Source organism: Channa argus, chromosome 20 (assembly GCF_033026475.1).
Source record: "Channa argus isolate prfri chromosome 20, Channa argus male v1.0, whole genome shotgun sequence".
NCBI classification, from domain to species: Eukaryota; Metazoa; Chordata; class Actinopteri; order Anabantiformes; family Channidae; genus Channa; species Channa argus.
Genome location: NC_090216.1, coordinates 13,819,113 through 13,840,590, shown reverse-complemented (window position 1 = coordinate 13,840,590; position 21,478 = coordinate 13,819,113). Strand labels below are relative to the sequence as shown.

The following is a 21,478-nucleotide window of genomic DNA, read 5'->3' as shown; positions in this document are numbered from 1 at the left end:
CACACCACGACAGATGCATGCACATTAATGTTGGAAAATAAAAACATGAGAACAAAGAAGATTTTGTCCAAATTTACATATTTAATATGCCATCTTTTCTTAAATCTGCTGCACTTAACTGCAGCTGTTCCATTACTGCACAGCAGAATAAGGAGGTGAGCAGTGGCTAAGAGCTCAAAAAACTGCTTTTAATGTTTCCTCACATGGTACGACAGATATGAAAGCCCCTCTTTAGCCCGTCTAATAAATTATGAGTTGCTCTCTTATATTTAGAAGAGGGAGTATTTTTGCTAGCGCATGTTGCATGTTTAAGTGGTTTGGCTGCTTGTGTTGTTCATGAACGGTGAATTGGGGAGGACATGTGGGTTAAAGGTGAAGACCCAGCCCTGTATTAGACTCTAGGCTATGATTTTCCCAAATGGTTGAATGATGAGACAGCCGCACCTCCTATGAAGTTAGCTTGCTCGTGGACAAGAACTGACACTCCAAAGTTTATATTTGACCAAGCGCTGGACAAACACTATACCCTTCCCCCCCAGCCCCCCACCCCCCATGCTAAGTTAACTGAACAGCGTCACAGTTGGTAGGGAAGCGCTCTCTTTCAGCACACTAATCCGTGCCATTTTGCCAAGCTGCTTTCTCCTCACTGGGTCTAACAATGCTGAAGTCACTTTACCTCCCTCGCTCTCTCCTTTTTTTTTTTTTTTTTGCAAACAACAACAAATCATAATCCTTTGGTGAGCTCGAGCATATGGTCTTTTCTTTATCCTTTCTTTATCCACACCCCACTGACATTAATAATCTGTAGGACTGGGGAGACGGTATAGGGACAACACACACATAATGTTCAAATCTTGTAACTTTGTTTTTTTTTTTAGCTGCCACTGACATTATTATTAAAATGTTTTATTAATGTTTAACACTGTTCTTCGACTATATTTTAATAGAAATTATGGATTAATTATAGAGAATGAGTCCACATGATTTATTGAACATTTAAAGTTAAACCGATCTGTTTTTTGTTTTTAGTTTAGTTTTCTTGAATGAGTAAAGCGTCGCTCATGGAAACAAAGTTAATGTGAATTATCCTCCATCTCAGCAGCTCTGCTTTAGCATCTTTAAGCTGGTTGTTTTTCATTGCACTTGTTGTCACATTCTGTAAAAATTCCTCTACTACAGAGTCAATGTATACTTATTTTATTTTTTAGTTTCAGGAGTAAATACATTTGCATTCAATGACGGTAAAGTCCTTATAAACTGTAATGAAACAGAAGTGTTACACACAGTTAAAATTAAAGTGTGGCAATAAAAAAATCAGCAACTCTGTCTGTTTCCTATTGAGCCACTTAAGCAGAACATCCCCACTGAAACAAATTACACACTGTCATCACTTTTGAATTATATTCATTTCTGAGACAACCCGTGCTGTTTAAGGGCAGGGAGTAATGGTACGCTGCAGTACATCCAACCTTTTTCTATTTTATGTGAGACAGCAATTCATGTTGAAACTTGGTTGTTATGGGTGTCTTTTTAATCTCCCTATCTGAGGTTGGTTGCATCACGTGTTTTGACTATCCAACCTCCTTTTCCTCTGAAGAGGACATCAGTTGTGAGGCTTGCAGGGATATGCAGATATTAAATTGTAAGAGCAGTGTGTTCTACTTTAATCAAGCTCATACAGTATGCAGCAGTGGGGGAACAGATGTTGTTTAATCCTCATCTATACCATAGCCAGAGCGCTGACAGCTGTGGTTCACACAACCTCTTTCCCACCACAACCTCAGTGGCCACTCTGCTGTTTGCTAATTATGTATCACAACATGCCCTTATATCGCCACGTTAGCGAACGTCTGCCTCAGAGGGACACTCTTCAGGGGGAAAGAAAGCCTAATTAGACCTAGTGTCCATCTGGTGAATAAGAGAGGTGGAGGTTGAGTTGAAGAAATTATATAAATGTAGTAAAAAAAAAAACAACTGCCCAAAGTCCTTGATATGCCATAATTAAACTTGACAATCAGGAATGTTAGAAAGCGACGGGTGAACATGGTATTTCACCTCCTGCTTCATTACAGTCTAATGATCCCCCTAAGGTGTTTTTCCTGATACTAACTACAGCTTATAAAAAGGGATGAGTTTCTGCCTCTGGGACAGTGAGAAAAGACAAGAGGCTTTAATGACGAGTGAAGATACAGACAGGGAGCAAAGAGGAAGATCACATGATCGTCACAATGCAGACCAGACTAAAGCGCTACTAGACTTTGAAATACAGGATATTTCTGTAAAAGTAGAAATGCTGCCCCGTTTTTCAGGATGACAGATACTGCGTGTTTTTCATGAACTACAGTGCACAGCTGTTTCTTCAAGCTGTCACAGCAAGAAATAACAACACAGAGTATTGGTTTGCCCAAGTCAAAATGTCTCTCTCTGACTCCTAAATCAAAGCACATTCTCACTCTATTATTAACAAAACTAACAGCACTTTTCACTTTAAATCTGTTTGGAGCGGTTTCATCGAATTCTGGAAGCTTTCAAAAGTCAGTTTGGCCAGAACATTCAGTCTCAGATACCAGGTGAAAATGCCTCTTCCGAGAAAAGTGTGGTGCTGGCTTCTTAGAAGTGAAAATGTATCCAGGGCAGCAAACAATCAAAAAACACACACGTACAAACATACACAAAGATGGATGTTGACATTTAATAGCCAGCGGCCTAGCAAAACTGCAGTCAACACTGATGCTCGATTCTTCTCGCGCCCTCAAACTGGTATAAACAGCACAGAAACTAAATGAGCCCATGATTCTTGGCTAAAGTCAAAGGGACTGAAGATAGATTTATTTAGGTTCAGCTCGCTGCCAAAATGTCTAACCTCACAAGATGACAGGTTTCCAAAACCCTGTGCAGTAAACGAGCACGTTGTGAGTCAGTGTGACTTGTTTACAAGATGTGGTTCGTTTGTATTTTGCATTTTAAGAGCAATAGAACCACATATAAAAGCGTGATGAAGTTAGCATAGGCTGGTGAGAAAAATGTGCGAAAAGTTTCATATATTTTATGTGAAACACGTGCTAAGCCTTGCGAATATTCATTTTGTAATGCGCATAGAAACGACCTGGTGATCAAGTGTACAATAGCTAATACAAGACACGTGACACTGTGTTGCTCTCCATTTGTTCACTGACTCTGGGAGGACAATAAGGGATTCATTTCCAGTCCTGAAACACTCCCTCAGTGCCTCTGCTTCCAACATCTGGTCCTCAGTTAGAATGGCACCATGTAAGAGCCATGCCCGAACCAGATGAATCAATGTCTGCTATGATTGTCACATCAGCTGTTGAGGTGTTCAGTGTCCAGAGCAAGAGTAAAACCTGCCTTTGAGTGACAGCTTAATCAAAGCAAAGAGACAAGATGACAGATGGCATCAAAGCCTGCAATCCCAGAGAAACACCGAGCTGGATCGGCTTTTCTGAAATTCTTACGGGCAAATAATTAAGTGTCTTTGTGTTATTTCTAAGAAACAATGAATGAGTTTATTAGGGATGAGCTGTGACTGTGACGGGCCAAGAACAACGGGCCTCTGAGACTGCAGAGAAATGGCAGTGCAGGACACATTGAAAACATGTGCGTGTGTTTGTGCGTGTTTGCAGCGCTGGCTATTGCTGAGACACATACACACAAAGGTGCACACACGCAAACAGACACACACAGATGGCAGAGGAATTTAGCCGAGGCTTTGATATGCAGATTGGATGCTGGCTTGTCATTTCTGCTGGCTGCAACACTGTGTTATCGTTCCTTCAGCAAAACATTAGAGTTGATAACATTTACCTGAAGGGGGCAGTTGACTGATAATATCGTCAAGACATTTCTGCTCCTGGAAGGCCCAAACCAAGGCTGCCTGGAATTTGCCATAACAGTATCACTGCAGAGTGGGCTCACATGCACATGCACACATACATGAGTACAAACACACAAAATAAACTAAGATCAGCTTACAAAGACAAAGAAATATGACCATTTTCTGTCTCCTAGGCAACTACAATATGAGCACTGACAGTTTGAAGCACTCCATGTCCAGCATCGTCAGAGGTAGCAGCAGGACTGAGGCGCACACGCGCACACTTACACATAAAGTTATACACATGCTATACACACCCTGAGATCTCAATTGCAGCGACGGAGGTGCAGAGAGGAAGTCGTGAGAGGAATGGATGCTGATGCCGAGTTTACTACGAGTACAGAAAAGAAGGTGGTGGAAAAAGGTGAAAAGGAGTTGATGCTGCCATGTAGCACACATGTCAAACGATTAATGCTTATGCTAATCAATTACACTGATTAAAATAGGCAGTGTGTACGATGTATGACTGGGAAAACATCCCTGGCTTACTAACATCTCTTTTACATAAATCCTGATGGCTGATTAGTGGAGATGGCAGAAAGCCAAAAGTACAATAACAGATTATTACAATGGGCTACTTGCTGATGTGCACCCTTCCCCCATCCCCACTACTCCATAGATTATATTCGTAGGCTTCTGTTGCTGTGTGATCATTGCATGGCCACAGGTCTACAGTGTTTATTGACCATTGCCATGACAACTTCAGCCCCATATTATTAGATTAAGATCAGAGTGAAGCGGTTTACACTTTCTTTTTAACAACAGGCTCTTTCACAGCTGCATCTGCTTGGGAAAGAGGTTTCCAACAACGTTAACATCAAAACATAAAATGATTTTAATGCAGGAAGTAGAAGAGAGTTATTTTTGTCCTCTAACTCTGTAGACTCAGAGGAAATGCTTCTAATAAGCAAAAAAAAGGGTTTATTGGGAAATCTAGGAGCCATTGATGTGGGATAAAAGGCCATGCGGGCCATTCGCTTGCCATTATGCACTTAAACACAACCAAAACTTAAGTAAAATTCACATTTTTGGCCCTTGACAGTCTGGCTGAGGACAAGACAAGTTTTTATTACACCCGCCTTACTGAGTAACACAGTTTTTGTCACGGTTAGCACTACCTGGTCTAGTATTATTGCAGCTACCAAAATTAACGAGAATGAAAATAAGCAGATTAAATGGCACATGTGAGAGATTGGTCCAAATGTCGTTTTTCAAAATCAACATTTTTGCACAAATTAGAGAACATCCCCTTTCCTATTTCATTTCAGCATTCTCTAGTAACAATGCTCTGCTACTGCACGCGTTTCGATCTGTTCACCTGTTTATCAGGGGTGAATACAGGTGTATTAGACTGGCATCAAGAATCACAGTGTGTGCTGTGCTCTACATACGCCTGGTGCTCCAATAGCTTGTAGTGTGTCGCCGTCTCTGCAGGGAAGATTGTACTGTAAGGGGTCAGTTTACTAAGCCTCAGTGCTCCATTTGATCATCTATGTCACTCAGCTGCACACCAAATTACAGTATATGCTCAGCTACTGCAAATTTCATCGATGGCATTTGAGGAGATTGTTGTGTTTTTTATACTGCATTGTGTTTTTTGCTTGTGTGAGTATTTCTTTTCAAAGTCACAGAGCAATCAAACACACTTTTCTTGCTGTTTCTCCGACCATAAACACTTTAATTTCTGCTTCAGCACAAACTGTACCGTGTACAATAATGCCCCAGTGAAACAATCAAAACATTAAGCAGAGAGCAGTGCAGAGTCTTAACTACTGCTAAATCACACATCTCACAGCGGTTGTAATTTTAGATTAATTATTCAACTGTTTTCTCTCCCAAACAGAAGCAGAGGTAACACAGAAATTAAAGGAACAAAGAGATGTCCTGAGGTCAGCTAGTGTGTTTACAAGTGAATATAATATTGCACAATTATTCACAATCCCCAAGTGTTCTGTTTAAGGCATATGCACACTGTATTGCATTTACAGTCCAGGTAGACTCTTATTCTAGATATGAGAAGCTAAATTGTGATGTTTTTTTATTATATGAATAATAATTTTGAATGTGTATAAAACTGCTTAGATCTTAACTTTGATATCATAACCTAGACATGGAAATGTATTCACTGTGTATTTCTCTCTGATGCATCTATACCACAAGCATGTACAGTGTGGGGTTTAATTAATACATGTATTGTACAACCAATTACACTTTATGTCATGGTCCAGTACGTCTGCCAAAGTGTGTGTTGCACCCTGTCCAGATTTGCGGGCTAGTAGTTTGAGTCTTTCCCAGAGATAAAGCCAGGGCCAGGGATCAAACCACTGACCCTGTGGTCCATGGACGACTGCCTTTACCAACGGAGCTACAGCCGCCACTAGTTTGAGGGTTAACATGGTACTTACTAGCCCTGGCAGTGTCACTGTGCTGTTCTGAATTTCCTCTCTTTCCAAACAGAGCAGCACTCATCATCTGTGCTCTGAATGACTTGTCCTGAGGCAGTTCATCCTTTTATTTCCTGACTCAAAGTCAAAGCACAGGCACAGAAGACCTTGCGAATACAATATCACACACGCTAAAAAAACAACCAAACTGACTAATTATATATATATATATATACACACAACCAATTAGTTTACAAAAAGGTTGGTTTGCTTGACATCCCCTTGCTGAATTGTCCAGTTTTTTATATAAGTCTGTCAGTGTTCAGTGTATGCGTCATTTGGGGACAAATCTGGGCAGCTTTAAGCCAAGATTTGGTGAATGTGTTTTTGTTGAGACATGCCCACCGTCTCTTCAGACAAAGCTCCCACAGTCTTATTATTGCACTTCCCACAGCTGATGCAGTTTGATGATACAACAACAACCACTCTCATACGCAGCCAATTTCCCACTAATATTTCACATTTAACACAGACATTTCCTCCAGGCTGTTATTTATGCTGCTGTCAATATGTTATTGACACAAACAAGGTGACATTATGTGGCTCCCGTTTCTTGTCTCCCTGCTGTGTCAATCAAAAATTACTCATGCGCCCAATGCAGCACAGATATGGATCACTCTGTGGGGAGGGGCAGCGGAAAGTGCAGATATCTCTTGTAGAAATTCTCAGATTGATTTGTGTGCGGCTCTGCCAACTGTCATCTGATTGACAAGCGATACAATTAAGTGAAAGCGAGAAGGAACGGAAGACCATTATTATATCAATCATCTTTCCTTCCCCCGCCTTCCTTTGTCAATCCGCGCTCATCATCTAATGGGCTTTGTGTGCTCTCAGACTAATGTCACAGTAAATATTACAATCAATCAGCTTCTGAGTTCACACCAGCACAAAGTACAAAGTGACAGTGAAAGAAAGACAGAATGTAGCAGGAAAAAAGGAAGAGACGAAGACAAAAAAATAAAAAAATAAAAGAGTGTTTTCGCTACCTTTACACTCAGGTTCAAAGTATGACACTACACCTTGGACTCAAACACAACACATGGCAGGTCTATTTCTGTACACAAAGGAACTTGTGTAAAGGCTCCTAGTGGTCCTTACGGCATTACACAAACATACTTTTCTGTTGCACTAAAAGGTACATAGACATTTCTGACAGCAAAAGGCACAATATATGTATTAGTATCATTTGAGCTTGAAGGAAAGCTTTTAACGATACAAAATGTTTTGTTGTTGGAGTGGTCCTCCCAATGGAACTGTACTCTTTCAAAGACTATTTTTTTCACAGCGTTATAAAGTGCCATGTCGGCCTTACACACCATTTTTCCATAGCTGCTGGCATCTTTTAGATGTCATCAGTGACCCTTTTCGCTGCCTGGCATCCACTTAGCCAGTGTGACTTATGGCTGAGCAGGACACCATGCATATGTCCAGAAGTTAAAGGGTTGGTTCACACTTTTTCAAGAGTGTCTTAACATGACACCAAGGTGTCCGTATGAACACTGAAAGAGGTCTTTCTTGCTGTAGCCATTTCTCATCTTCATACTAGCCACCAAGATGTCTCATCTTAAAACCAGAATCCATAGTCACTGTTCTGTGCAACAACAAGTTATCTAGGCTAAATGAGTCTTGAGATTTGCATTGGACAGAGAGTAACAAAAAGAGGACATTTTGAGCTAACTAACATGGACGGTATAATCCAGGCTGTAGTGTTTAAGACACACTTAAAAAATAATTAATTTAGTGGAATTTTCAAGTTCATCAGTGAAGGGAGAAGCAGGATGACAGGCTGTTATGACTGGGTCTAAACACAGTCAGTCATCTGAAAGCAAATTTTAGAAAAAAAGAAGTCGCAGTTTGAAATATTCAAGGTGACAAACAGTACAGTAATTCGGTTTGTTAGCCACTACACTCTGCCCCATATGGAAAAACTACACAGTTAAAAGTAGAAATTTGATGAGCATATGATGTTAGTTTGAGTGTGCCATAGGTTTAAGAGATCCCAGCAGTGTAGAGTGTTTGTTTATGGGAACAAATGCAAGAATTATGGAAATGCAACAATCCATGGGTATTTCAGTCTTTGCCACAGGCGTAACAGGATGCAGGGGATGACAAAGCTGATAATTGAGCTTAGTCATCAAAGTGACTGTTATTCAGGTTACAATGCAGATGTTGTGACAGAGAGAACAACTATGGTGTTTTCATCTGTCTACTTACAGTATACAAACCAGGGCTGGGATTTTAAAATCTTCCCATGAAGCCTGTCTGATGTCATGTCTAAGCCTTCTAGTCTTAACAAATATTGCACACCAACCCTCAGTTAAGACTGGATTTATTCCATGTCTGGACTGCAGGCAGCAGTTCAATGGGCTGATTTATCAACATTATGTCATAGTGGACATACTGTACTTTAGGCCACTTTGTGGTGTCTCCATATGGCAGGGGTTGATTCGATCTCACTACCACACACACCGTGAGACTCTTAAGGTGTGTAGCTTAACAGACTCCTAAAGAGAACCCCAGATGCCACAAAACAGAGGCTTTACAGCCTGATCATTCTCTCTTAGGGGGAAATAAAAGAAAGAAAAAGACAGAAAACCTAAAAGAATCAATACGGCAAGCCTGTTAATGGATTTCTGCATCTGTGCCCTTCAGTAAAGAACGTGAGTGTGTGAAAAATAAACAGCAGAGTGAGTTTCGGAGATGGAGGTAGAATGATGGAAAATACTAAGAATGAGGAGGAGACAGGGAGGCCAATAACCAGATAGAGCAGAGCAGTGAGAGTGCAGGTTTCCACAAAAATGGATTGTTGGAGGGTCAATCATTACCCCGACGCCGCCCGCCTGCCCGCCTGCCTGCCTGCCTGCCTGCCTGCCTGCCTGTCTGCCTTCGCTGCCTGATTGCCTGGCACACATTTGCATTAGAGTTGAGAGGAATCGAGCAGAAGAGCACAGCCAGAGAAGTCTTTGATCTCTCAGCCTCTGTCTCTTTGATGCACCATGTGGAAACACACCAGCTGATTTGAGAACAGGGAGATGATGTTCGGTGTTAAGTGGATGTGTGTGTATCAGTGTGTGTGGATGTTGGCGGGTTGGCATATGGGATCTCAGGGAAATAATGTATATAGCGGAAATGACCATACAAATCTGTCAAGACCTTGATTGCATCCCAAACGAGCAGACGAACGCATGTAGACATGCCAGCATGGTTGCCCTATTTTGTTAAAGTCAAGTGCATTCAAGCAAGAGGGAATGAAAAAGCCCCCCTTTGCTCTCGCTGTTTTTCAGGATTATCAAACATCGCGGCAGCTCTGACAACCACAACTGGCAAGCAACAGATTTACATCCAACCCATGCTTTTCTCAGAAAATGTCATTTCACATTTCCGTCTGGGTTCAAATTCGATGCAGTGCACCGAGATAATCTGTGGATTTTGTGTGTATCGACAACGCTCTCTGCCCACATCTCCTTCTTTCCTCACCTTCCTATCTTGGCCCCCTCACCTCACCTCACCTCCCTCCTCTATTGCACTCCACACCTCTCCTCTCCATCATCTGTTCCCTCTTCTCATCTCGTTCTCGTCTCTCCTGTACCTGGCTCGTCACGACGATTTTAGGCTTGTTGGGTCTGGGCTGACTTAGTTTGTACGATTGAAGCTATAATTACAACAGCGTCTGAATAGCTTTTCCTCCCACAGAAAATCTTGCTACCTATCATTCCAAAGCTTAACCCTGCTCTCCAGGCTGACACAGAGAGGCCAGACAACAGTCTGTGTAGAAAACCATTAACCCACAATTAAATTACAATCACCATAACAAAGGATGGGTGACATTTAAATCCACCAGTCGAGAGGGGATTAGGAGCAAAGAGCACTTCACTTGGGATGTATTATCTGCTCAATATGACAATGATAAAACATAATTGAATTAAAAAAATACTTCTCAGTATCTGCAAGTTTATACCACAGGGTAAACTTATCTCCCCTGCAAGCACATTCAAGTTTACATTACAATCTATGCAGAGGTGAGCTTAGACAAAACAGAAAAGGAAATTGTTACTTTCGCCGTGCTTCACCTTTTTAAGGGTGACACTGATGATATGTGTTAGTTCACTACCTATTTATGACATCACGCATCACATCACATTTAAATATGATTCAGAAGTATGTCTCTGGCAACCATTACAGAGAACTGAGAAGTCAGACAGATACCTTGAGAAACTGCTGCCTCTGGCCCATTGGGCTGTATGATAACAGAAAGACTAATACTTTGGTTCTCTGTCAGCCTACTTTTAGGTTATTATTGAAACGGTGTGGGAGAAGTCTAACTTAATATGCTAATTAGAGTTAGAGTGACAAGAGTTTGCAGGTATTTGGCCATAAAAATAGAGTAGAGGAAGAAAAAAAAAATCACCTTTTATCTTTTTGCATCCCTGAATCATGGTTATTTTTTTACAAAAACTACAAAGACTTTCATGTTAAAGTGAAAACAGATTTACAAATAAATCTAAATTAATAATAAAAAAACATCCTAAAATAAGTGCATAAAAAAATTGCATAAAGATTCACCCCCTTCAAAGTAACTAAAAACTAAAATATACTCTGAACACCTAAAGCACTGAGCAGAGCGTAGCAGAGCGTGTAGAGGGAGGGCGGAGCAGAGTGATTTCAATTCCCATTCGATAATTAGCTTAAGTTGCATAATGTATCTTTAAGTACTGGAGAATCAAAAATTTTGACCAACACAACAGGGAAAGTCTAAGATTAACACAGCCATCACTAGAGCTACAACTCTGGCTAAAACATTTCACAAAGCAACTGTACGGGTATTTACCATTAACAAACAGAGACAATGAATTGTCTGAAAAGACCGAGGTTTTCACTTGGTTATGTGCACTACACGCTGTAGCAATGGGAATGTGCTTCCGTTAGCAAGCACACAAATCTCATGCTGACAACAAGACAGTGACATTTAGCTGACTAGAAGGTCTGACATTATCAAAACACGGAAAATTGATCGGATGGATCAGTCATAAAATCACACAGCTAGGGCTGCCGGAGGGGCTGCAGACCTCCAACACGGCCACTAAAGGATGTGATGTGTCACCTGAAAGCCCTGTGAGGTGAAATGCCTATTCAACATTTAGCTCTGACACAGCAGAGTGATGTCGGCCTTCAAATCGAATATCAAGGTTGTGCTGAAATGAAAGCAATTTGATATAGCCAAAGAGGAGAATGAGGAAATGAGATTGATGTTGTGAGGAGAATGAGTAGGTGGTGGGATGCGGAAAGGAAGTCAGTCGAGGTAGAAAGCTGCATAGCTGGTGTTTTATGCTGAAATGGCACTCAAGCTCAAACAATCCGAAAGAGATTGCTTTTTCTTAAAGAGAGTGGACCAGACACTGTACAGCCTGCCTGAGAGAGCAGGAGAGATGAGAGGGCATTTTTATTTATTTATTTTTTTTTTTTTACACGTACAACACATAAAATGCATTTTTGCTGAAAGCACAATAACTTACTTCATGGGTTTGAACAGAGCCTGGCCGTAGTTTTGGAAGGTCATGATGAGTTTGAGCTGTGTGCCTCCAGACTTCATTGCTGTTGGAGTCGAACAAACAACAATTTATTAGCTGATAGCAACAACACATAATTTTGCTATTATGCTAAAGAAATGAGTTGTAATATTGTTGGTTTAAAATCTTTTGTGCTCTAATCAAAGTGACCCACTGCAGTTGTAGTTATGCAATTTGACTTGCTAAGTAGCTACACTGCACAGCCAAAAAAAATGAAGAAAAGAGAAAAAAGTCACACACATTTATATTTCACTGGACTGCTTTGATTATGAAACACATTCACCGTGGCTCCATTTCGATAAGCTTATGCCGTTAAATTTATTTTGGCCCAAAGCTGTTTAATTTTATACCAAGATCCTGTATTTATCTTGTATTCTCCAGTGTATCCCAAAAATTCTCAGTGGAGTTAAAGTGGTCAAACCATGTATGAAAATGATGTCTCATGCTCCCTGAACCATTTTTTTTTTACAATTAGAGTGTGACGAGTCCTGGCATTGTTATCTTGAAACATGCCTCTGCCATCAGGGAAGAAATAATTCCATTGATGGAAAAACCTGGTCATTCAGTATATTCAGGTAATCTCCTCCCCATTTCAGCAGTTAGGGCAGAAGAACTTGCTAGCTGAGACATATTAATGACTGCAGCAATTATCCAATGGAAGGCTCTTACCTAATAGTTTAGTTAAATCCAGATGTTGTCTTTTTTTGCCAGGCAGTGTAAATGCGTTAACTAGCTAACTAGGCTCTGCTTTTACGCCGGATTCCTTCCTTCCTGACGCATGATTTCTACTGGTCTTGGGACCGGCACTGCGCGGCTGGGGATGTGGGTGGGCTGTTGGGGGTTCGGTGTCTTGACCAGGGACACTTCAACATGTGATCTGAAAGAACCTCTGACCTATGATCAGTAGGCGCCAACTCTCCCAACTGAGCCACTGTCGCCCTACAGCTGACCATCAAATTCTAAACAAGCTAAATGGTCTGCACTTACATACTGCATAATTTTTACCTATTGATACTCAAAGCTCCTTACACTTCTTCTCATTCACCCATTTGCACTCAGAATCACACACACACTCACACAGCAATGGGGCGCTGCTATGCAGCTGGCCATCTCTCACTGGGAGCAACTAAGTTGGGGTTTGTTCCACAGTCGCCCTAACAAAATAAATAGCTATGCTACAGTTTGTTTAGGTATGCAAATTAAATAGGCTGTGGACTGTCCCATAATATTTTGTGACATACCATCATAGCGTTTGTCAGGAAAAAAAAAAAATATTCCAAAAGATCCGCCAATAATTTTTCACTACCAACGAATTTAATGGTCAGGACTGAATAATATGTCGTAGAATGTAATGATATTTACTCTTTAACATATGATGGATCAACCTTCTAACATTCTGATGGATATTTACCACTTCACAGAATGAGCTACTCTACTATTTGCCACATTTATTGAGATTAAAGTTGGCTTTTCAAACATACCTGACCTGAATAAGCAAACAATGTTTTTGCTGGGGTAGGTCATTTTGAGTGTAAAGCTTAGTTCATCAGACTAGTCTGACAGGATGGGCTCCTGTTAACACATCCTCAATGGGAAAAAGTGTCAGACCACCCTGAATAATTGACCTGCCTTCATTTCACTCTAACAGCGTTTAGTGTTTTGTAATTCAAGCACCTAAACTAATACCTAAACTTTGCTGCTCCTAACAGACTGATACACACTTAAGGCAGCAATAAATTATTCTTCCCTCAAAAATACAAATAAAGCACGATAAGCATGCTCAATAGTTTGATTTAAATAAATTAACGAATAGAGACAATCTATTTTTCATATAATCAAAAGTGACAGTAAGTTCTGATTGGCCATTGTTAAGTATTCTACAAACAAACTGTCACAATTTATATTTAGCAAATGAAATGAGATCAAATATCAGATGCAAAATTAGCTTCAGATCTGTAATCAAAAAGTTAAATAAAAGTTTCTGTTGATCAAACACATTATTGAGCAGCATTATTAGGATGTCATTTGAAAGACATATAAAAATCCAAGATGACGCAAACCATACAGTCATAATGAATGTTAACCACACTGTTCTGCTGAGTGACACTGATTCGATATACATTTAGAGATATTTTCATGGCACACCTGAAGCCTGAAACATCAATTTCCCCTGCTGCGTATGTAAGGCTCTATATGTTCGTGTGTCTGTGTGTGCTGAGTGAGTGAGCACAGTCACAGCGTTTGTTTGATGGGAAGAAAGAGTGAAGGGGTGAAGGACAGCCAGTGTTCGCGGAACACTCTCTGTTCCTCTGCTGTTTACTCTCTCTGTGTGTATTCTCTGCAGGGTCCATCTCTCTCTGTGTCTTTGTGTTTCTATTCATTCCTCCAGCCTTCATGTTTCCTTCCTTTTTGAACATGGTAATCCAGTCTAAAGGCACTTGTGGGACTGGGCTCAGTGCTGGGGTGAGGACAATAAAGGGGTAAAACAGGAGCAGGAGCACAGCGGCCACCGTGCATATTATTTCTTCAAGTGATTAATTTTAAACAGTGTTTTATTTGTGGTTTTTTTTTTTCTCTTTTCTTTTCTTGCAGAAGGACGACCTTCTCACTCAACGCTCTCATTTATTTTTACATCTGGGAGTCGTGTGACAAGCAAAATGTTTACAGAGAAAAACTACAAGTGAAAGGATTAATGTCTATTTGACCTGCTGCTGTGTGATAGTGTGTGTTCAAGTAGAGGTTTGGAGACATTTTAAATAAAGGCAAATCTAACTGTAATTGCTGGGAACTTGTGCACGCAGAGAAGCCGTGACCATGGAAATAATGTCTCATTTTAGTCTCCACTCCACAGTAAGCAAACCATATTTTTCAAGGCTTCCTGTTGTGAATATGTTTACCTCCGACGCTTTTTAGGCTGCACGCCGCAGAGATCACTGCAAAGTTTGAGACTTTTCCTCCCATCTACAATATCATTTATCACATCTGCTGCTTTTGCACGCTATAGTTTCATTGATGTATATTGCTCAAAAGAGGTTATAGTGTATAATATATCCAAGAACTATCCTTAAGTTTAGATAATAACCGAGTGCTCTTGGCTTGTATTGGTATTCTGCCCCAGGCCTGTGTTAGGGCTCTGTAATTACTGAGTCACTATGTATTTAGCTGGTTGAAGAGCAGCTTCCTCTCTCCACCCAGACTTAGAGACTGAAAGTAAAGGGGAGAATATTTGGGAAAATTAAACAACATCCTGACTACAAAGACAGAAAAGCAAAGAAAGGAAGAAATTGTCCCTCTAGTAGTGACCAAGTACGAATGCTACTTTTTAAGCAGTCAATCCTACATCCAGATAAGTATTTAATCTTTGCTACAGGCCAGTTATTGTCTTGTCATTGGCTGATAAACCTAAAATCTGCAATCACTTTTTAAGGCGAGCGCAAGATGGGTGACCTCGAGTCAACAAGCACTCTTGGAATGTGGGAGCTGAACTGAGCCAAAGAGGAAAACGACCCCCACCCCACCCAACGACAGTAAAAAAAGCATAAATACAGTCCAAATATCAACCTCACGTTGGATTATCGCCTCTGTTAGGTATCCACTTGCAACTACAGCACAGCCTTTGTGGCTTTCTGCAGAATGCCAGATTGACTGTGCGCTCAAAAAGAAGCTGCAGAGTTTGATTTGAATCAAACTTTTATGTATAGTCGCTGTGTGATTTGCATTGAGACCAGGTGCTCTCTAAGGCTTGGTGTCTTGCGGTGGCTGTGGTGTTTTATTATTCCCTCAGCCTTGTGAGGCAGGAGTTTGCAGGCTGGTCAGGTTCAGCGCTGTCGCGCCATAGCTTGCAGCTGATTTTCAACTTCATGCATAAGTGTGTGAGATAAAGAGCGTGCTCCAGCCGTGGATGTCTGCCTTGGCAAGTAACGCACTTGTCAATCACTCAACACCCTCTGCTCTCACTTTTTGCCGGTAGACCCAGTTACTGCATGTTAGAGGAACACACCCCCCCCTTTGGCCTAATGTTCCTCAATGTTGCCAGATTGGGCTGTTGTCACCTAACTAGGACACATTTTACTTGACATGATGGGTAAAATCTGTATTTAGGTTGCTTGTGATAATTGGGATTAGTTTTATATAATTTGGGTGGTTTCCTTTAATAGAAACTTGTAGATACAGCTCAGTTAATCATCACCTTTATCACTCCAGGTATTATTAAGACCGACAGGGCAAATATTTCAACAGGTTCAACACACAGTAGCTAAAATTGAAAACTTTTTTGATTCAAATTGTTAAAGTAAAATGTCATAGCTCTGTAGTAGAGACCTTGTACAGTACATTTTTTCCTTCTACATTATTTTTTAATTTTTATATTTTATATAGTCCAACACGTGGTAGAGATTAATTTTAATTGCTATAACTATGCTGTTGGATTCCCTCGTATTTAGATAATAAAACAAAACACCACCACCACAACTGTCTCCAGAATGTTCTCTTTGTATGTTTCACTTGTCTTAAACCAAGAACACATTAGAGACAATATGAAAGGCCAAATTACCCAAACCTAACAATGTTTATCATGAGTGTGTTGCATTATGCATCCATCCATTATCTTTAACCGCTTATTGTGTTAAGCCTCAAAGTGGCTGGAGCCTATTCCAGCTGTCACTGGAGTGAGAGGTGGGATATACCCTGGACAGGACACGAGGGCATCTCAGGGCCAAACTTTGACACTGTCATTCACACCAACGAAATCTAGATGCAGGTATTGAAACTTTACTCCAGATTTGAAAAGTAGTAGTATTATTCCAATACGGTATATTTAAAAACATTTAAATCTGGACTTTTATGATGATTGAGTGGGTTCAGACTCCTGTTCGTGCAACACTGCTGAAAATTCATCTCCAGTGGGAGATGCTTTAAACTAAAGTTGAAGAAAACCCACGCGAGAGCATGGCCAAAATAACATAAGTAATCTGTAGAGTGGCCTGTCAAAGTGTGCTTGATGAAGTCACTGATAAAGTCAACAGTCACTGATCAGCCAACTGATAAAAGGTGAGTAAACTATCTTGATCTCTGTTTAGTGTCATAATGCTCAATCTGAGAACATATTTGATCGGCTTTAGACATCAACACACCTTAGAAGCTGCAAACTATCCTCTGCAATGTCAGCTTGGTGCCTTCCGTGTATAGTAGGATTTTGACCCTCCATCTGTGCACTGACAGTTTCATGCTGGCCACCGCTGCCATCTATTCACCCTCTAGGTGCTTTGTAATGACTCACCCACACTGGTGATCCTTTGGGTGACCAGGTCCTTCAGTAGAGCATCGATGACTGGATTGTGTCTGGAATACAACTCATATCGATTAATCCCAATGTGGAAGCGGAGCCAGTTGGGGTAAGAATCAGCTGTCAGTTCCCCTGTGGGGCTGAACTCATCTATGTTGCCTTCAGTATTCCTGAAGAGTGAGAGGAAAAGGGGGAGGGGGGGGGGGGGGGAATGGGGAGGTAGGGTTGGAGAGAGATTTTATCCCCCAGGTTTTTAATGTGAAGAAATGCAGGATCAGACTTATGTGATTGCACAGAATTAAACTCTAAGCTCAGGTTTGGATCTTTGAAAAGATTAAACGATCATTTAGAGACTGAATTACTGTGAAGTGCTTCAGTTTTGCTGTTAAAACTGACTTAGTGACGAAAACACTTTACCATGCCTGATCTTCTGCGGCTTTGGGGTCAAATCTGATGTCTGTGTTGACGTTGAACAGCGTGTCCTCGTCTGTCAGAGGTGGCAGGGATCTTTTATATAAGGGGTGCTCATAGAGAGCCAACAACCTTGAACCCTTAACCGGCATGCTCTTGGTCAATGTGGCGTCCTGAATGAACTGTCTCTTCTTGTCAACACGCTGCCCGTAATGCTCCAGCCTCCTGACAGCCTGCGTTTTGTCGCCCGTGGCCGGGATCTTTTCCAGGGAGTGAGAGGAAACATTGGAGTTGGGCTCGTTGCTGAAGTCCTGGAGGATCCGCAGGGTGTGTTTGTTAGGCCAGCCTTGCTTCGCCCAGCTCTGAGGCTCCTCGCTCGGCGTGTGTGAGCAGGAGCAGCCGCTGTTGCCGTGCCTCTCCAGCTTCGGTAACAAGTCTATCATTATGTGCATCGAGCATGCAATAAGAAACACCATGAGGATTAAAACCCGGAATTTGCGCAGGAGGATCATCTTCATGGTCTCCTTTTTGAGCAGATGTGAGTATTTACTGCAAATGATCAACACGCAGATAAACAAACTGACTACATCGCTGATGATGTTTATTAGACTGGACGCCAGTCTAATGAAATACACATTAAATACGTAGGACCCATCTTCACTTGCCGTCTTGAGTAAAGGATTCAGTGTTCAGCCTTTGTATTTTAAACATCCGAGTACTGCTTTATTCGCGCGGACGTCCAAGCGAGATTTTAGAAGCGCAAAAACATGCGCAAGTGTGCAGGTAGAACAGGTCGAGTCACTTCAGACCATCGGTCGCCTTGCGCACGCCACATCCTCTTCACGCTGCTGTTCCCCCTTTTCTTATCGACCACTAACTACTACAGGAGGAACTCTGGTAAGTGTGTAGGGTCCAGAAGCAGATACGCTTATCCGTGAAACACGCGTGTCCAAGACGTCCTACTCCGCGCATCAGTCTGACCGTCCAGCTAATATTCTTAAGGGGAAGAGCCTCCGTGAAACCGCTGGGTCGTTGACCCAGGTAAACGGACGGATAGTGCAGCTGTTGACGTTTAAATGTTTTTAGGGAAACTCCCCGAAATAAAGTCTACGTATGTGCACGCATCCACTTCAGCCGTCCGGGATGCGCAAGTCTGAAACATCAGGTGCCGACAAACCACCGGAGGCCAGCCAACGGAAAGAATTGCAGAGGTAACAGGAGACAGAAATCCCCCAGGCAGCCTCTAAGAGTACAGCGGGATACAAGAATGCGCCTCTTGTACCATGTGTGAATCTGGGTGGGTGTGTTAAATATGATGATGAAGCCAGGACTAGATCCAGCCTTTTGCGCAGCGTCACCGCGCGCAGATTGGCTGAGGGGAGAGAGAGAGAGAGAGAGAGAGAGCGGGAGAGAGGGACATGGATAGTGAGAGAGACAGTGGGGCCATGTGAACCATATAACTGCTCGTCTGTGTCCCTTCTCCAATAATTCCTCTCTGCACATCTCGGCTGCGCAACAAGAGGGCGTCTTTCCACAGGCCAATATTCAGCCTGACTCGCATGCAGCAGCAAAGCGTGTTTTTTTTTCCCCTCCCGAAATTCATCTGCTGGAATCCCTCTGAAATGTCTCCTCTGAGACGACAGTCAATCCACCGATGATACATTAGACAGGGCTATTAGACCGCTCATCAGTCTGAGGATCCAGTTCCATCCTGCACTGCTGCCACTCAGCAGCTATCATATCTTTAATAATGTTTAAAGGCTGCATGAAATGAAAACCACAAAACACTTTTCAGCACTGGCTTTAAGAGAAAAAAAACTTCTACAACAAAGGAATAAACTCTAACCTATATACCACATGAACCACATATATCATATAAATTGCCATAAAAGACGAATGCAGCACAATATCCAGTGGACTAATGTTTCTTTTTTACGGCTAATTGGCACAGCATTATGGCTGCATCCATGCTTCCTAGCGGCTGTAAATAGGCTGGAGAGACAGGGTAATAAACTGCTAGCATATCATAGCATTGCATATATGCACAAGTAACTGATCATGCTGTCTGTGATTACCCCCCTAGATTAGTTTGTAATTAAAAAGAGCCCAGAGAGGGAGAAAGAGAGAGGAGCGAGATGGTGGTGGCTGTTGTGCTAACACAGAAGAGATTCATGAGAGAGGAGAGTGGAGATGGCTTAAGATAGGCTCTAAGGAGGGATTTATCCAGTGGAACAGAACATTAGTTGTGAATGGTAATGAAGCTGATATTGAGGCAAAATTAAAACAGCAGCATAGAGATCTTTGTTAATCCAAGCCTGTAAATTGTGTGCATTTGTGTTTGTGTGGTGGTACAGTGAGTGGGATGGGGCTGGTTCCGTCCAGAAAGAAGCATCAGTTGTCAAACTTTGTCTTTTGTGTCATACATAAAGGAAAACTTGTTGTATCCCCAGTGAAGGAAATATCAGCCTTTACCCCTAAATGACTGTGTAATTGAGGGTTAACATACATAAGATACTCTGGCTACTGACATTTTGGGGCATTTTAATGGTGACTAATTCTGAACAAAGCAAAAGGTCCATCAGATTGTCTCATCTGGTGTTTGATGTCAGTGATAGCGTCAGGGTTGAAGACAAAGTGATGCTTGTACCTGTCCAGATCTCACGCCAAGCCACTGCAGCCTATGGCCTGCTAGCCTGAGGTGAAACGAGCACGGATGAATGTGTGTTTATGCCAGTCAGACATGGATCACAGCAGTTGATGGGTCAGTGGCTCCTCACAAGGCCTGTCTTGTGCAATTGTAGCAGAGCCTTTCAGGAGGAATCCAGAAGACTGCACGTTTCTCTCAACACACTGTTTTAAGCCTCATTTTATATGCTGTCAGATGATATTAGTGCCTCCGATGTGGTAATAAAAGCAGACTGTATTGAGATGACAACTCCAAATTAATAATCCTACTCTATTACCGAGCAGAAATACAAGCTATCATGACAAACTATGCTGCAAGACAACAACAAAGCCACAGACAAATGGCTCCAACTCTGGGTTTTCCAGTGTCAAATTTCACCCATTGTGCACACTCATATTTTCTATGACCAACCTTTTCTGACAGAGCTTCCTTTGATCACAATCTGATTGAGAAACACCATCCTCTGATACCCTATGTGACAACAGTAATATATGCACGCAGACCTTGCACAGACAAGATCAGGAAGAGGAGGGCAGGGCATCTAAACAGATAGCTGACTACAGCACAGGTCGTAAATACACAAGATTTATGTTCTCTACACTTCACAGTGTCTCCTAGTGAGATAGCACAGGGGGATAGCAAAATAGCACAATCCCTGTTCCTATCTGTCACATTGAAGGGCGAGGTTCACTACTGTATACAAAGTCTGCCAAATAGATTTGGGTGAGTCAATATGACGAATGACATTTTCATTTTGTTAGCTGATATTCTACATCCAAACTCACCTCTGTTTAGTGTAAAAGTAAATCCCGGGTTTCCCTCATGTTACAGTATCAAAATTCGATGATTTGTTTCTTGTAGATATTATTTTTATTGAAAATGTTATTAATGACATAATGACGAAGCAGAAAATAAGTAGTAAACTCGTAACATTGCATTCCAGTGGCTTGAATTGATTCCTTAGAAAGAATCAGGACATTATGAAGGCTTGATGCATTTTTAACGTGTAAACCATTTTGAAATACTTGTTGAAAGAGTCTCTCTCCCCCTCTCTCTATAACTTCCTGTTTCAAGCAGGAGTTTATAAAATTAAGGGCAGAGCGCCATTCGATGCTAGAACAAAATGTTTTTCCATTTACAGCTTGTCTCATTCATTATCATTTGAAATGTAACACTGATGTTTGCAATTATTGT

At 41.5% G+C, this 21,478-nt stretch overlaps 1 protein-coding gene across 2 annotated transcripts in view; it reads right to left on the bottom strand.

Annotated features, from left to right (window-relative positions):
* The window catches only part of fam20cb (FAM20C golgi associated secretory pathway kinase b), a 48,954-nt gene extending 30,039 nt beyond the window's left edge, over positions 1–18,915 (bottom strand). Inside the window, exons 1-3 of one of the 2 annotated variants that reach the window (XM_067487800.1) lie at positions 17,605–18,915; positions 17,182–17,357; positions 11,850–11,928 (exon numbers count right to left, since the gene is read on the bottom strand). In XM_067487800.1, the coding sequence (XP_067343901.1) occupies positions 11,850–11,928; positions 17,182–17,357; positions 17,605–18,116 (767 nt within the window). In that variant the 5' untranslated portion in view covers positions 18,117–18,915. The remainder of the gene's footprint in view (positions 1–11,849; positions 11,929–17,181; positions 17,358–17,604) is intronic. The other variant, XM_067487799.1, reaches the window with a different exon arrangement.
* Between the last annotated feature and the right edge of the window lie 2,563 nt (positions 18,916–21,478).